The following is a 19,035-nucleotide window of genomic DNA, read 5'->3' on the forward strand; positions in this document are numbered from 1 at the left end:
CCTAACACTCAGGGGCAGAGGCAGGTGGAACTCTGTGAGTTGAGGCTAGCCTGATATACAGAGTGACTCCCTGGACTGATAAGGCTGTTACAGAGAGAAAAGAAGAGGAAGAAGAGGAAGAGGAGGAGAAGGTAAAGAAGGAGAAGGTGGTGGTAATTACGGTGGTGGTGGAGTACGGGGGAGCATGGGCCAGTGAGCAGCCTTTCTCCATTGTTTCTGCCTCTAGGCTCCGGCCCTTGGGTTCCTGCTCAGACTTCTCATAGTAATGATGGATTGAGAAATGAATTTTTAAGTCAAATAAATCCTTTCCTCTCCAAGTAGCTTTTGGTCATGGTGTTTACCACATTATCAGAAAAGTTAACTGGAACACAGTTTCTATTTCATTGTTTGAACAATTTCTTGACTAAATTCCCCTGCTTTGCCTTATCTCTCTTGCCTCAATCCCCATGAGTGCGTCACCATGACCACCTGACTTTTGGCCAGCCCATTTGTGATTTATACTGTGTCATAATTCTTCCTTCTGTGAATGGCTTCTCAGTGAAAGCTTTCCAAGACTCAAAGGCCTCCGAGACCTCACAGGAAGACTTGCTTATGTAATGCACTGCTGCCCTTCTCCTTGCTTTCTTTGGCCTTGCTTCAGCTTCTTAAACAGATATTGTACATGTATGAACTCAAAAGAGAGTGTTGGATACACCCTCTTCTCTGCCTGGAATTCCTTTCCTCTGGCTCTTCACCAGGTTGACTTCTAGTTTCTCAGCATCTCTCCAAATGCCCACCACATTTTCGAATCTTCTGTGAGCAACCTCTTTAAATAACTACCCAGTATGCCTTCTACCTACCACTCTACTCACTCACTTGAGCTCTTTGATGCTTTCCTTATGGTTTAGATTTCCTCCCAAGCTCTTCGATGATCTGGATGATATCTAGATCCTGATATTATTCTATGCAATCCATGCAAACAGGTATTTGCTGAGAGGAGAGTGAAGAGGCCAACTCATTGCAGAGGAAATGAGGAATTGCTTATTCTACTGCACACGTTGCTGCCAGCTGAAGACATCCACTTCCCTTCCTCTCAATGCCTCCTTTGCATCAAAGCTGATTTAACATGATTTAACTGAAGGGGTGGACCACATCTGTGCCGAGATAAAAAATCAAGAGAGTTTGGGGAAAAAACTGAGCAGAAAATTTGAATAACTTCAGGGGCAGAAAAGATGACACAGCTAAGAAGGGACAGAGGGATGAAGGCTCTAAAAATAGGGGACAGTGAGCTTCCAGGATTAAAATGGTCTTTCTTAGACTTTGGAAGGAGTCATTGCATTCACAATGGGAAAATGTCTATATACTAACAATGTGCCAGTGGATTATCCATTTTTTGAGTGACCCACTACTGTAGCAAGGCTTAGCTCTGAGCAACTGGCCACATAACCTAAAGGTCATGTGTGATGTGCAGAGTTTGAAGACACAGTGACATAGTGACAGTCTGTCTACACTTTCACAGACATTTGGGTTTAGTATCAGAGATATAACTGCAATGTTAGATATATGATTTTAAATGCATAACTGTAACACACACACACACAAGTATGGGAATATTGCCCAGTGTTATATTTTTAGAGCATGAGGTTGACTATTTTAAAAGTAGGTTAAATATATACTACTGCAATCTAAATGATCAAATTGGTTCTGGACCCATACATGTTGGTCCTCAGAAGTTTCTGTGTTATGATTAAGTCTTCACAAAATTTTCTATTCCTGAAAAAAGCCATGCCCTTGAGATCTGAATAAGTAAGTCTATTAAAAGAAAATGGCAATGGCAGCCTTCTTGTCACTTCAAGGCTGACTCATTTGAGCACTGGAGAAAGGGAAAAATGCATATGGCACACATGCCTGTATCAAACAACGTACTCAATGCAGGCGGTACCTGGAGAGATTATGTGGAGTACACAGATTATCCTTGCTCTCAAGGTGATATCTAGAAAAGAGGTAACAGAGAGAACAAAGAATGGCTGCAAGAAATTCTGAGACCACATAAATGGATTCCCTATGAGAGGGACAGATCATACATCAAGGATAAGAAGAATCCCATAAAAGGCTTGACCACCAGTCCAATACCCTCATCAGGCCAGAATAAAGCTTTCACTCTTAGGAGTGACTGAAGACTCAAGACCAAGTAAGAGAAAAAATATAACACTTAGTCACAGGCTCCTGCAATGACAACATGTTTGAAATAAACCACTACAGCCTGTGATAGTTAATATGATGTTTCTCCCAGAAAACTATACCTCAAATTTGTCTAATTAGTAAACTCAAAGTTATTCATATGAACTATCAAAGGCTCTTTAAACCCTTCCCTTGCCAAACTAAAGCAAAAGGGAATAGACCAGTGGTTCTCAAGCTTCCTAATACAGCAACCCTTCAATATAACATCTCATGCTGTAGTGAACCCCGACTCATAAAATTATTCCATTGTTACTTCATACCTGTGATGTTGTTACTGTTATGAATTGTAACGTAAATAACTGATATGTAGGTATCTGATATGCAACCACCACCAAAGGGGTAGAGAAGCTGAGAAGCACTGGAATAGATATTTCTTATCTTAAACAGATTTCTAGAGGCACCATAATTTATTGGATTATGTAATTTCCTCCTCCTCTCCAACTTGAGAAGAAACCCTTTAAACAAGAATTCCATCTTAATTTTACCTACATACCTTATACCTGTGGAACAGTGGACATAAGACTTCATTTGTTGAATTCCACTAATATTTTCATGTATTTGCTGCTTTGACTAAATGATAACTCATGTAACATTCTTAAAACATGATCGAGTAACATTTTGATAACATATTAAAGGAATCTTTGAATAGTTTTCAAAGCTATCAAAACATAAACTATGTTGATATGTGTCTCCATGGGTTATGAATAAGAGAATGCATAGAGCAACAGATCCATAGCTTTCTGCTCCTACTGGTCAACCACACAAACACTATCCCTCTTGAACTCACCTTGCACTCAGGATAGTGTTTTGGAAAATTCCTCCTCATGTACCAGCTTCTGCTTCTGGCTTCTACTTCCGTTCTCAAACCCAAATCAATATAGCATTTCTGCCCCCTTATCATGTAAAACTACTACGCCAATACTATTAGTCACCTCTATACGACCAAAATTCTGGTGCATTTTTAACACATGTGGCTATCTCTTGAGTTTTTATTTCATGGACAAGTTGAATGCCCCTCATGAATCTCTGTACTACCTTGCTTCGGGACACTGTTTAGTTAGTCTGCGACTTCTCAACTAAGCTGGAGATATTCTTACTTGTCCTATTTTTGTGAGAACTGTTTAATTCAAATCTCTCCTCCTCCTTTTTTACCTCCTTCTCTTCCTCCAACTCTTGTTTTTTGAACCCAAAGAACTTTTTGTGATATCGTCTACTGATGTACTTACCTGAGTACTTCAGATAGCCTCAACTATATGTTACTTATAAAACTGGATGATTTACACATACCACAAAAATCACTAATCCAGTGTCTAAACTCACCTCTGCACTGCCCATCTAGCCTAGATTTGGTTTATATCTTTAACTCAATTTCTGGATCATTGTGTCTATCATTCAAGCATTAATATGGTAGTTCCACTAAATTGTTTCCTCACAAATACATTTAATTGACCAGAAAGAATTGTCCACATGCACTAGATCCTAGCTCTCAGGTTTTGAATTTCTCCACCAAGGCCTCAGTATCTTTCCATGAACTATTACAAAAGGCTGTTGATTGAAATGTCATTCGTTCAGTTTGCATCACATTCATACTCCATTTTCCCCACTTCTACCAAAGAATAGCAATTTCATATATACACACATCCAATTATGCTAATCTAACTGAACTCCATTAGTAAAAGCCTCATCACTTAATGTAATGAATATTAAATTTTATATCTCAACTCATTTACCTTGAATAATAAATAAGCTGTGTCCTAAAATCCTAATCTTAGATGTACTCTTATTATTTTCTATTCTATTCCATTCAAACTTTCAAAACAAATTCTGGTCACTGATTTTTTTTCTGACCCACTAACAGAATGATTTAATAATTTTCAACTCATTATAGCTAAAGTCTTTCCTCAAAAATTCCCTTCTAACATGCTTTTGTCTTTCCACAGAAGGTGTAATTCACAATATGAACCTTAATTAAAAAATAAAAATTAATAAGAAACCTGGTCTTTAAATTCTTCCATTCATCTAAAGGGAAGTCTACTTTCTTAATCAGAGAAATATAACATGGGTAAACAGACGAGTAGGAAGAAGGATACAAAGAGTCTACAATTGTTTGGTTCTTGTCCAATAAAGTCAGAGACACCACTAGTTAACATTTTATTTGGTTCAACTTAAGTTATGACTGATTTCCAGACATACTATAGTTATATTTTCAAATTTAATTACTTCAAAATGAATAAGAAAGAAAAATAATGATGGAATCATTCTGTAGCCTAGTATGATGAATCACGCTTTTAATCTCATCACTGGGGAGATTGGGGCAAACAGATCACTGTCAGTTTAAGACCAACCTTGTCTATACAGTGAATTTTAAGACAGCTAGGGACACTGTCTTAATAATACAAAATAAAGGTCTAAGTCTTAATTGGACATGACAACATTTGCTACTTTGTACCTAATACCCAAGAGAACATGAGCTTTGGAATGAGTGAACCCAGTTAAAATAGAACTGGGCAGCACTGGGAGGAAGCTCTGTAATACAGTGATTGCCTTACATATGCACAGCTGGGGTTCAGTCTCCAGAGCTAAAATAAATAAAATGAGGCAATCTGTAGACATCTCAGTGGGTCAAGTGGTCGCTTCATGAGCATGAGAATAGGAGCTCTGATCACTGCTACCTACATGAAGTAGACTCAACTGAATGATTCTGCCACCCCAGTGATGGGAGGCACCTTGACTCAGGAAAAAAAAAGAAACAGCACAGTGAGTAAGAGGTCTGTCACACAACCATGAGGACCTGAGTTCAGATCCCAGGCACCTACACAAAAATGCCTGGCAAGGCCATCATGTAACCCCAGCACCAAAGGGCAAAGGGACAGGAGAGTGACTGGGACTAACTGCCCTGCCAGCCTACCACTTTGTTTTGTGAGAGACCTGGTGTCAAATGGATAGAGCTGAGAATCATAGAGCAGCACAAGCTGGTATCTCCCCAGGCTTGTGTGGAAACGTTCGTGCACACACATGCACATGCACACACATGCATACACACAACACACACACACACACACACACACACACACACACACACACACACACACACCAGAGAGAGAGAGAGAGAGAGAGAGAGAGAGAGAGAGAGAGAATAAGGTAGAGACCTTTAGTCAAAGACACCTGACATCAAACTCTAATCCTCACATTTATGCATTTAAATACCTGGACACACCTGCACACACATGTACAAATAGGAAAGTATATACCTGAAGGCACACACACAAAATAAAATAAAGCTATTTCATTGTGAGGAGCTAAACATTTTAAATTAAGTTTCAAAACATAAGATAGTTAGAGAAGATCAGAATTATTCTGGGAATTATCAAGACTAATTCCATCATAAGCTAAAGCTTTGTACAGTAAGAGGATTTTTTAAAGTCCATACATGGTGACACATGCCTGTCCCTCTACTGGGGAAACTGAGGCAGGAGGAGAGCTTAAGCCTAGGATTTTGAGACAAGCCTGAAAAACAGTGAGATTCCCATATAAATACATGAAATAAAATACTATATAATATACACAAACATTTATGAATAAAGGAAGTATGTGGTATAATCATTTAGTGTATTTATGAATTTTTACTTTTATCAAAGTAATTATAAATCATTTACCATGGTTAAATCAAGACTATTTTACTTCTTGGAAAGTACTGATGATGCAGAAATTGATATTCAAGTTTATTACTGAGATAAAATTTTTAACACATACACTACATGTCCTAGTGTTGTAAAATGTTATATCCTAAAGCTTAAAATGCATACAACTATTTGTCCTTGTATATAACATACCAGACATAAGCATTTCAATGGCCAAACCGAAGGAGAAAGCCGAGCGTAGAGATGTTATCAAACAGATAGATATAAAAAAAATCCAACTGTGGATGTGGGGTTTGATTAGGTAAGATGTACAGAGTTTGCAGAGCACGATGGCATATGCAATGCTCAGAAGAGATTTCTGTTGCTCTAAGAAAACATTGAGTTTTGTTTAATTTTCATCATTGCTAATAAAAACTTGCCATAGAAATAGAAGAATTTAATTTTCTTTTTAGAGACTTTTTACTACTCCATCACTTAATTTTCGCTGTGCATTAAAAAAAAATTTCTAAGACAGCTGAAGAGATGTAAAGAAAATCGATCTGAAGACACATTTCTTCAAAGGTTTTTTTGCTATAAACCTTGGAAGGAGACATTTCCCAGTAGTAACTGGTTTACTGCAATTGCTGCTGCTAAGGAAGTTGCTGCTGATTATGCATTTTAAGGAAATTTTCATCTTTTCTCACTAGGAGAATACTTATATTCTGAGGATTGAATGAATCGTGTTACTCTGCAGAATTCTAATATTTTTTTTTAATCTCCTCAAACTCCATATGGGAAACTGAAAGTTTACATAATCGATTTCTTCTCCCACCCTTAATGTTACTCTTTATTGGTCACATTTAATCACATTTCTACCTACACCTAAGAATGCAATAATAAAGATGAAAGTAGGTAAACAATCCAATCACTTCAGTGTCCATCGCCTTTAAACATTATAGTGTGAGGGTTGGGTGTTAGACTACTGTTCATTTCCTCTCTAACACAATCCAGCCTCTACTTGCCACCCCATCTAATACCTTGATTCCTCACTTCCTGGGAGTCTACTGATCCAAGCCATATGCATTCCCAATCAATAATAATAATAACAATTAAAAACAAAACTCTAGAGTTGCTGATACATTTCCCTCTCTTCTTATTAGTCTGCTTCCTGCAATATATTAGAAACATCATTTAACAAAGATACTTACTCCAGAGCTCCTCTTTACAAATAATTTCATCTAATTAAATAGTAGTAGCCTTTCTATGATACACATACCAGAGAAACTAGTGTATCTATTCCCACATGCAAAGTCATTAGTAAATCTGTAACCAGTGATCTGGGTAAGAGGTGACATTTTCAGTCAATAAATCCAATGCCATACTTACAGTGGTGGCTGATGGGGCTGGCTTTCAGCATTTCTGGGTGTTTTGCAGGCAGCAGGCTTCGCCATGTCCCTGACAACACACCTGGGGCGCATGATAGACAGCACAACGCACTATTAATTATAAAAGGGTAGAGCATATCTGGAAATTAAACACTGTAACGAAACACAATCTAAAGGCAAGTCTTGGTGAGCCCCATCAATATGAACTTTTGGCACCAAAAAGGCCTTGGAAGATGAAATTCTTTTTACTTGGCTTTCCACAGGCTCAACTATACCCCCATAAATTCTTTGCTGGCCTCAATATTTGATTTTCCTTTTAGCATCAATAAAATGATTGTCAGTAGCTTTTCCCATAGAAGAAAAGCTATTGAAAGCCTTGGCCTCACCATGTGAAGACATCTGAGAGCTCAAAAATAGGAACAGCTGCTGTGTTGATAGGTTAAAAATCAAGCAGAATTTTCTGTGGCTTTGGCTGTCTTACTAGAAGATATGGACTCTCACTTCACATCATTAACCAGCACATATGTCTTCCTGCTGATACAGAAAGAGATCTGAGAGGCCTCTAGCTATCCCCTATCTTCCAAATTCCCTTCAAGCTGAGGAGGAGGAAGAAATGAAGGGCAGATTTACATGGGAAGTGTGTACAGGTTCATGTGCAATAAATCTTGAAAAGCCGCTGTACCTTGAGCCCTTCATTATAAAATAAATGCAGAAGGTAGACAAGATAGCTAAGCTAGAAAAGGGCATCAGGAGTTGATGATAGTCTTACTCTCATGTTAACAGGGCTTAGAGCACTAAAGGAATCCATTGGCCCAATCCAGAAAATGCCTCCAACTGAGAATGCACTTGAATATCTTAGATACTTCTCAAAGTTTTAAACCAAACATAACTTTAAATAGAGAAGTCTGGTTATAATACTGAGGCTTGACATTATGAATTTTGCTAACTGTAAATGTCCTGAGGTTCTAGGACCCCCAAGCATGAGCCTAGACCTTTCTAGACTCTTTCTAGAACTTTCTTGGAGACTTGGATACATTACTCAAAATTCAAGTTAATTTAGGTTGTTCCAGGAGATCTCTGGTGAGGCAATGGTAATAAACTGTTTTGTCAGAGAAAAAGCTGCATGGCAAAATTCTCCACTTCTGAAAGAAATCATACAGGTAGACATGGACACAGAAATGTGCATACATGGACACACAGTGCTCATTCCACCACCAAATACACTCAGAAATCACTATATAAACACAATGAGGGAAGAAAAGGAGCTATTTCAAAGCCTCAACACCTTCCTCCTGGGATACAGTCTAAATCTGGTGTTTCTGAATGCCCAATAGATGGTCAAGAGAGAACAGAGAGAAATATTCATGGGAACCACAAAGCCTTTTGCTACTATCATAGCTTCATGAAGAAGCTATTCATGCACCAGCATTAAGACAACTTGCAGGAAGGCAGCTGTTAGAAGCCATGGATGAGGATTTCTCAGCCTTGGAACTTCAATCTCACTTTCACAAGGTGTAATGCCCAGTAACTTAAATTTCATAGCACTGGAAAAAAAAATCTTTGACAATTCTCACTCATCCCAAAATAGCATATGCAGCCTGTTTGATCTACATGGGCTGGCTTCTGAAAATACCACCAACTTGGAGAATTTCTGAAGAATTTGAGAATCAAGATTCTGCTTTTTCTCCCTTGAGGATCAAGTATTTGTACAAAGCTTTGAAATAAATCTACCACATAAAGATTTTCTTATTCTTTGAAGAGACTGTTTTCTAAGAATTGCAGATTATTACACACCACAGGTAGTTTTCTAGGCCAAACTTTAAAAAAAAAACTACAAAGCCATGCCTTTGGAAGAACACTGTCATATAATATCAATACCCTGTGGTTTGGTTTTAAAATTATATCACCTGGAGCATATTTATTCCATCTGAACTTGCTACCCAACCTTTCTGAGAGGAAAAAAAACTTTATTTGAATTTCTGAATTTTGAAGCATAATTAAATAATAAAAATAGACACACTACTCTTCAAATACAATACCCTTATAATTGATTTAAATATAGATACACATAATTTTAAATTATTTCCTTATTTGTTTTTTGGTATTGGGAGACTGAACTTGGGCAAGCATTCTGCTACTGCTGTAACCCCATACCTACTTGTCACTAAATTGCCCAAGCTAGTCTTGAACTTACTCTGTAACCCAGGCTGCCCTCAAACTTGTTACCTTACTGTCTCAGCTTCCTGAGTAGCAGGGATTAAAGAACTATGTGACTGAACAAGCTTAATTTAGACATAATTCTAAAAAGACCAAGACAACACCACATTTCCCATTCTGATCTTTATCCACAAGACATATATTCCTTCAACTGGTATATCTAGTTATTGAATCTGAGTTTTGAGGGAAGAAACAGTTTGTTTCAGATTGCCTAATTATTCAGCCAGTTTAAAAGGACTCGTAGTCATGACAATATATATTCTTATATTTTTAAATCTGAATTAATTTTAGATTAAAAAAATCTTCCAGATATAAGAACATTTGATAAGGAAAGACAGTGAAGAGGTTCCTCCATCTAGTATTCAAGCTGAATCCATTTTAGGTTTAACTAGAATTTGATCACCTTGATGGAGAATCACAGGGAAAATGACCAAACTCTATTGTAGGAACCCAAGGACATGCCCCAGCTAACTTAGCTTCTGGTTAAATTGTCTGTTTATGCAAAATTCCCTTCAGCTAACTTCTTATCTTAGCTTCTGTTAAACTACTTGCTTCTGCAAAGTAGCCCTGCAGCTGCCAGTGAGATGCCAGGATGTGTATTTTGCCTTCAAAACTGTGCTCTGGACACTCAGGGCTACACATCAGTCCCCGAACACTTGGGTGTAGTTCCAGCTGGCTAGAATGAAGACTTTCAATAGGCTATACAGTGTGTTGGAGTGGTCATCTCTGGTGGGCTACCCACAACAAAAGAAAAAAATATACTCTCTAGCTCAGAACAAGACATACTGAATACATAAGGTTTCCAGAGGATTTTGTTAGCCTATAAAGATTAACATTCCTTTAAAATCATAATTGAAACTTATCTTAGTTTGGAGAGTTACAATCTTAATATTTTTGACAGTTCTAAGGTATGGAATTTGTTTAGGTCAAGACATTAGACACACTATAATGGTAAGATCCCTTCATTCTTTAAGAAATACAATGGTATTTTAGTGTGTTAAAGTTCTCTCCATGATTCACTTCAACTACATATTCAGAGACCACAAATCCTGCCGTGATGTTCACTTCCTAGAATCTTTCCAGTCTGAGCAACATTTAGGAGGCTTTGTGATGTCTTCAATCACATGATGTAAAATCAGATGTGGACTCTTACAACCCTGTACTTTCCTGTAAGCATTCTCTTGCCTCTCAAGGATCATAGGAAGACTTATGCAAATAAGGCATTCTGCTGCTACCTCTGGGGAATGCTCCTCCTGACTCCACCCTCAGCACTGTTGGGTTTTAGAATGATTGCAATCGAACCAATGAATGGCTGCCAGCTGCCCACTCAACCACTTCTACCCTTCCATGCACATACACACAGGAGAGAAACTCACATTGCCACAAGTCTGCAGATGAGACTAAGGAAAGGCTTTCACCTCCATCTTCAGCTGAATGTGCTTCCAGATACTAGAGTACATGAAGTGAAAATTCTGAATTCCTTCAAGAAACACAATTTACATAGTCTCTCTCTCTCTCTCTCTCTCTCTCTCTCTCTCTCTCTCTCTCTCTCTCTCTCTTTCTCTTTCTCTTTCTCTCTCTCTGTTTCTTCACCCCTTCTTTGACTTTCCATTTTGCTGCTTACAATCGTTATCCTCTATCAAGCTTCTACATAAACCACTACGGCTACTTTACAAAACTTTATCCAAATTTAAACTTTAAGCTGTTTGATTTTTTCATAGCTAACATCAGACAACTTCTTCCTGTGCTCTTAGCTGTTGCTAACAGACTAAAGCTGTTGTTTTCAGTCTCATGGTTTTTATGATTATTATGATTATGATTATTATTATTATTAGTGAAGACAATTCTAGTTAAACAGCATGGGAAAAATGGGTAAGCTGATGACAGCTTAAGACTGGACTAACCCACACTTGCTTTAAAAGCATAAGAATGGTTAAAGTAAGGATGAGAAAAAGATATTTGAAACACAGAGTCTTCTGATTGGTTGGCCAGAAAAAAGCAGCAGCAGAGGCATTTCCACTGGCTTGCTTTCCTTTTCACTCTCAAAATATTTCAAGTTGTTCTCAATCACATCACTTACCACTAAGTACATAAATATATGCAAATTTCCTATCTCCAGGCTGGTACTCCTTCTTAATCCCAGTCATACATGCAATTGCCTCTCTGGCACTGAATATCTTACAGACTACTAAACAGCAACATTTCTTAAGTGATACGTCATTCCTCCAAACCTGATTCCCCAGCGGGTTTCTCTATCTTGACTGGGAGTAAAAATCTCTCTCTAGCTGTTAGGTCCAACCTTGGACTCTGCTCCTCTTTTCTCCACACTCTATACCTAATCTACCATACCGACTGCATTCGCAAAAAGGGCCTACAACCTGACTGTCTAATCTTCATTCTACAGACCTCATTTCACTTTAATTCTAAACATTTGGTATTCATTTGGAAGTCAGACAACATCAGAACAACAGAAGTGGTTCTCTCCTTCCACCATGTGGGTGGGCCCTGAACATCAAATTAGGGTCATCAGGCTTGAAAGCAAGCACCTTTATACACTGAGCCAGCCCACTGACCCTAACCACAGATTTTTGGTGAGTTGCTCAGCTTTTACCCTTGTTCTGTTCCTTGAGTTAATTCTCAGAATAGACTCAGACTCTTTTAAAAAAATAAATCATATGAGACACTACTATCCACAACTCTGCATTGGCTTCCCAGTCTTTTCAAGATAAAATGCAGCGTCTTTAAGACACCCTCCAGCCCATCAGAACTTCAGGAGCTCACCTTCTGTCCTGCTACATCCCAAGTACCCTCCATTCCAACATTCATCTCACCTTCTCTGCAGAGGTCTTATATGACTAAACTTACCTTTCCATGACCTGATTCAAATGTCAGTCTTTGAGGTCTCCTACCCTACCAAGTATTCTAACTTCTACAGTGTACCCTCCCTCTGCACAAACACACATATTCCTAAACATCCTCTGCATTGCCCTATTCTACAGAATTCATATCTCATGTTTCTCATTGCTTAAAATAAGAGTTGCTCAAGAATAGAGATCTTAGTCTGTTTGGTTCATTAATACATGCCAAGAGCCGAGAATTTTCCTGATATACACTTACAAAGTACTTTTTAAAAATTAAAAGCTATAGATTTCAAACTTGAGTAACCAATTTAACATGCTAAAATACATGATTCAGAATATAACATATAATATTTATTGAAATTATATCACATTTCTGTAAGATACTTTGAAAATACAATTTATAATTAACAGCATGATTTGAATTAACAACATTGTTTTTTATATAGTTCTCTTTCTGAACAAAAATTATTTGTTAGCATATGACTTGGTAAGTAGGAATCTCTCTATATCCCTTCTTTTCTGTGTGTGTGTGTGTGTGTGTGTGTGTATGTGTGTGTGTCTGTGTGCATTGTATAGTCAAAACATTAGTATCATCTGTCTTCCTCAATCACTCTCCACCATATTTTTTGAGACAGGGTCTCTCACTGAAATTCAACTACACTGTCTAGGCAGCGATCTCCAGGAATCTTCAATGCCCCAGCATGTGGATTACAGGCACACAAGACCATGCCCAGCTTTTTTTTATGTGGATACAGGAATGGGACCCAGGTCTTCATGCTTTCACAGTAAGCACTGAACCAACAAAGCCCATGGGGAGAAACAAAAACTCTTTAATGACAAATTACTGCTTTACATATTTAAATAACAATATTTTAGGAAATAACACCTTAAAGTTGTATATAAGAAAATATCTTTCAGTGAAGAAAGAACGAATCTCTTGGCTTCTATTTGTTTTTGTTTTTTTCCTAAACAGAATCTGAACTTCATATTCAACATTAATCACATACCAAAGTGTACATATTTCAACTTCATATCACTATGCAAAGACATATAGAGGTCCCACTTGATAGAAAGGAGGAACTTAGAAACTGAAGATTTGGGAGATAAAATTACATTTCTAGACTTGGGGAGATGATCCAGAGAGTAAAACACTTGTCACCAAGCCTGAAGATGAATAGAAGAGGAACTTACACAGTAAAAGAAGAGAATCAATGGCTTCAAGCTTCCCTCTGACTTCCATGTGTAGGGCATATCACATTCACCTTTCCCTCTTCCCCACATATAAACAAGTTTACAAATTATAATGTTTAAAATTTCGGATGACGATGAATGGCAATTGTTGTTGGTTTAAGAAGCCAGGGTTTGGATCAGGTGACTGTCATACCCCATGATGCTAAGAGGTTTAAAAAAAAAAGTGTCCAGTGAGTTCAATAATCTTTCAGTACCTGTATTTCATGATGCAGGTACACTATTAAAAGCTTTGGAATAATCCCACATGTGTGTGAGGTCTCCAAACATAGCTTAAAAGACCATACTCTTCAAATACCCTAGCAGTGTTGACATCCAGAGGTGATAGTAGCTGAAGTTGAAATATAGAGTAACTGATCCAATGGAAACATTGTAAAATTTAATATGCAATGCAGCTTATCTGACATAAAGATTTATACAAAAATGCATCAAAAAAGATAAAAGATCAGTCACTTTAAGGCAGAGTACAATTGATAAAAATCATTCAGGTACATCTTACAAAGTCTTCAGAAGCGACCTCATTCCCATTCACTAGTTTGAAAAGAGGAAAAGCTTTGAAAACATTATCTCAAATCCCATTTTATATTAAAATTTGCATACTGATGTCAGTTCCACGGTGAACAAATGGGTATGATGGCTTTTCCCTGTAAGATGGAGATGGAGTGGATGAAACTCCACCAGGAGGAGAGTTTGTGAATGCTGGGTTTTGAAAAACCAGAGGTACTAATCACAAACCACCAGGGCCTCTTCTGCCACCAATGTGCATTCTTGGAACTCTCAAAAGCCACATCAGGGAGATTTTTATTTTAAGAAAAGCACAAAGACAGGTGAAGCTGTTTTTTTAACCTTAAGAAAGGGAAACAGCTGGCCATCTTTCATAATGAACCCTGAGAGTCTGGCCTTGCCCTGCAAAGGCCAAGTCACTGGTATTCAAAAATCTAGACAAAGAGGATCCTATAGGAGAGATGATTTACTATTGAGATTAATGTAATATTTTGAATTTTGAAGAATAAAACTTCTTTTCAAAGACAGTTAAGGGAAGAAAATAATAAGAAACTAAGTCTCTGCTCTTCTCCCTGCCCTAACAGGCATCACTATGCTAACATGTTGGATTCTACAAAATCCTAAGACTGTTCCAAGGATATCAGCATCAATTCCAATAATCTCTTTTTTTAAAGATTTATTTTAAAAGTGTGAATATGTGTGTGATATGTACGTGTGTGTGTGTGTGTGTGTGTGTGTGTGTGTGTGTGTGTGCACATGCACACGCAGGAGCCTGCAGAGATGAGGAGAAGGCATATGATCCCTGATGCTGTGTGCTTGAAACTGAACTCTGATCTAACGAAAGAGCTACAAGCTCTCATAAATGGTGAGCCATCTCTCCAGCCTCCCAAACAGCCTATTTTTAATCTGAGCTATTATTTTAACAAAATCAATTTATTTCCCCATTCACCATTCTTGAAATATTATAACCACGTACAAATTCCATCTAGTGTCAAACTCCACACATGTCCTCTCATTTACATTTCCTTACTCATGTGAATGCATTAAGAGTCAATAGAGCAGAGAAAAGCATCCAATAACATGAGGCCTCAAGTAAGATTTTGAGATGAGAATAGAGAGAGAATGCCAATTTAATGTCAGTGAATTCATAAGGAAAATGGCTATATAATAATGAAGATAGTGAATATTGATAATTTGTTGAAAATCTGCATTGAGAAAAGAGGTAGTTATAAAATAGAGATAGTTCTTTTTATACTTATGACACATGTCTAGATGAGGTATCATCGTGGGAAGGGAAGAATTTCAAGAAATGGGAGAAGGGACAGAGAAATGTAAGTGTTAGGCAGGATAAAGGAAAGGAGAAATTAGCTTAATGAAGAAACCATGTTCCTGAGGTGGTGGACAGGGATGTCATGGGGAAAATTCGGCAATCGTTTTTCCAAACATCACCCTTGTATTGAACTGTAATTGACATCTCCAATTCCTTCCAGAATACTCCTAGAAGGACAACACTTGGAGAGTTTGATTCTGGAAAAATATTATAGAGAGTGTAACCATCTCCCCATTTGCCTTCATGGCTCTCACTTCCTAGGGATAGAATTCCCTCTAAAAACATCTCTGCTGGCCTGTGTCAGAGACCTGAGGAAGACAGGCTCTCAGTTCTGTGGGCTGCCTCCAGACAGTTCAGGTTACAGCCCTTAAGTCTAGAAAGCAGGAAGAAGTTGGCAGGTTTCTCTTTTGTTTCACATAAGGAAAAAAAACTTTCATCTTCTATATCACATTTTCCTATGGTAATTGGCATGTTCAACAGCGTTCTGACTCAACTAATTCTTCCTCATAAACCCACTGAAATTTCTGAGGTAAGCCTATCTAGAGTCTTCTTAGGAGGCCTATTAGTCTTTTAGACATAGAAGGAAACTGCTGGGGTTTCGTTTGTTTTTGTTTTGTCAAGGAAAAATACTAAGCTGAAAAGTCACAATCCTTAGTATCTAGAAAGAAAGCACAGAAAAACTGAAAGGCCATCTAATTTTCTGTGGCAATGGAGGAAACAGTCTGTGCCAGCTGACTAGATTTGTTGTGTTCCTCTGGAAGCCATGGCAGATCATGCTTCTGTGTGGAACACATTGGATTCCAGTTGTGCAAGCCTAAGATCCATCCATTCATTTCCACTGAAACACCTGGTATGGCAATCACAGACTGTCATGCCCACACTCACTCACATAAAATCTGTACTCAAAGAAAACCACATGGATTTTTTTTTAATAAAAGAAAACATACTGGTATAAAATCAAACACTATTATTGCAACACTCTTGGGACTAACAGCAGTTATCTTAAAGAGAAAATTGTTTACAGCCTATAGTACTTTCATTCCATTTGAAAAGAGTTCTAATGTCATTCACAGCTGATTTATTTGCCCTGTAGCCCCAATGAGAATCAAGGGGCCAAACTGATGACTGTGCTCCAACCAATCCTGAGCATGGCCTATAGAAACCACCACTGAGTTGGAAACCCCACTGAGTCCAAAGAGTGAGACAGGAGACACTGTTTTCTCTGCAATAACACCACATTAAAAAGAAATGTCAACACTCTCAAAAAGAGGCATGCATCTTAAAACTGTCTTCAATTATTTGAAAAGGCAACTCAGCAAACTGAGACGAATTTAGACGAGAACACTGACTAACAGCATAAATGGAAAGAAGCAGATAATAACACTAACTGACATTCCTTAGTTTTTCCAGTGAGCCTTAGGGTTTGTCACTCAGCTCTTCAGCCAGGTAATCTCATCAGACACTAGGCACTGTACTTGGTGTTTTGTGAGAAACAAAAACAACAATATTCAAGTTACAAACTGACTTGTGAAACAACACAATTCCCTCTTAGAAGGACAACTTTTGGAAACACACGATACCTGTGAAATGTCTTTCTTTGTCATTTAAATGTTAGTAATACCCAATAAATATAATTTGTTTTTTAGGTAGAGACCCCCATTTAGCCTAGGCTGGCCTCAAGCTCACTAGGACTCGAATTTCTGATCCTCTAGCAAGAATTATAGATGTGTGCTACCCCTTGGAGAGATTGTTTGGGGTAGTGTTGGGGACTGAACCTAGCACCTTGGGCATGCTAGGCTAGTACTCTCCCAACAGAGCTACATTCCAAGTCCAGCTACCTACAATTATAATTGAGCATTTCAAATGGTGGGCACTAATGTTTAGTAGATACTTCTTGCCATGTTTGAGTGTTGTGCAAGAACAAAAGACAGTTGTACAATGGCTTGCTACAATCACCGTGTTTATGCTGAAACTATGAAATCTGGTAGTAGAAACAAGAAAAAATGGATAGCAGTAAGGAAAAATTCTGGAGATACTTTACAACTTTTCTTAATTTTAGGTAACATTTTAGGGTAGGTCTATGGATCTATGAATGCCCCTTCTCCACAAGGCATTCATTTTCTTCTCTCATCTGGGAGACAGATAACTAATAAATAGCTATTTAGAGAGTCTACAAAAGTTCCTTGGTGGGGTTTCTATGGATTTTAAATGGAAAAAATGATCTGGGAAATGAAATTTACAAAGGCATTAATGAAATATCTCAGTCATTACATTCAATTAATGGTAAACAATTTTGCAACCGATTCACCTGCCTTTGAGAATTAAAGAGTTAATGGGGCCCATCAAATAAGAGTGTCTATTGCAGTGTGTAATGTGTTTGAATGCATAAGTTCCTTGAAAGAAATAGACACTATTCATTTGTTATAAATAACTGATAATTTAATATGTCAAGAGACCATAATGCCTCCTTTATCTGAATATGATAAAAAGACAAAACAATTCAACATGACGCTTTGGTAGCAACTCTAATACTTGAATATAATTGGTTTTTGTCATGATTTTTGTGTTTAGAAGAAAAGCAAATAAATATTGCAAATATTTTTTTGCATCCCTTTCATCCAAATTGATGAAGTTATAACCAGCCACTTAGGAAATATTCATTTAGGGTGATCAAATGCATAGGCAACAAGATTTCTCAAACCCACTGGGACAGAGGTACATCCTCCAAGCTTTCTGCTCTTTCTTGATCTAGCAGAGCTAACGTGTCAATGGATTTGCAGAGGTTCCTCCACATCACTTAGGTGTCAAACCTGCACCTACCTAGAACTTGACCAAGTGCTGAGCATGAACAATTAAGTGGAAAGAGGCAGAAAGAGGTAAGAACCAGAGGAACAGAGAGTTTGGTATGAGATCATGTCTCCTAGGAATATCAGAAGTTTCACCTATAAAGTCTCACTAACATGACTGTCTAAACATGAGATGAACAAAGGCAAAAACAGACATGGTAGCATGGACAGGAGAAAGACCATGAGGTGGCAACCCTGCACAAAGAACTGGAAGAAACTAAGAAATGCTGAGAGCAGGAGAAATAGTCTTCCACAGGAAAGAGTACACCAACTGGCTGTCTAATGCCAAATGGTCAGCCCTGAAACGATACACACACGCAACATTTTACAGACTCAACAGTTTGTATTTATGTATTTAGGTCTATGTATGTATACACATACATGCATAGAGCAACAACTAATTTAAAAAAAAGAGGCCCTGAATTAAAAGAGATGAAACAGGGGTGCATGGAAATATTTGGAGGGAGAAAAGGGAGAAATGATGTAATTATATTATAATCTCAAAAAGAAGAAGAAGCACAGGAAAAAACAATTTATCTAAGTTGTCCTCCTCTGACACTCCCACCTACTTCCCAAGATCTTCAGGGCACTCCACAAAGCCACTGGTTGTCGGAACACAGTCCAGAAATGGAGTCCTGTCAGAATTCAGAGTGCTTGTGAGAAAACAAGAGTCTTGTGACCTCAGTTTCTTCAAAACAGGGAATTGTCATTGGGACGTGTTTTTATGCCCCTTCCACGTGTAGCAGATTGGAGTGAGTTTACTTCAGATTATTCACTACAACTGGCTATTGCTATTTGTTTATA

At 37.9% G+C, this 19,035-nt stretch overlaps 1 protein-coding gene across 21 annotated transcripts in view; it reads right to left on the reverse strand.

Annotated features, from left to right (window-relative positions):
- Positions 1-19,035, reverse strand: part of Rims1 (regulating synaptic membrane exocytosis 1) — a 480,632-nt gene that overhangs the window by 391,054 nt on the left and 70,543 nt on the right. For 20 of the 21 annotated variants that reach the window (XM_076557944.1, XM_076557939.1, XM_076557934.1 and 17 more), the window contains exon 2: positions 7,227-7,307. The exons of the other annotated variant lie outside the window; for it this stretch is intronic. In XM_076557944.1, coding sequence (XP_076414059.1) covers positions 7,227-7,307 — 81 coding nt within the window. The remainder of the gene's footprint in view (positions 1-7,226; positions 7,308-19,035) is intronic. 21 annotated transcript variants of the gene reach the window in all.

This window comes from Peromyscus maniculatus, chromosome 21 (genome assembly GCF_049852395.1).
Source record: "Peromyscus maniculatus bairdii isolate BWxNUB_F1_BW_parent chromosome 21, HU_Pman_BW_mat_3.1, whole genome shotgun sequence".
Lineage (NCBI taxonomy): Eukaryota > Metazoa > Chordata > Mammalia > Rodentia > Cricetidae > Peromyscus > Peromyscus maniculatus.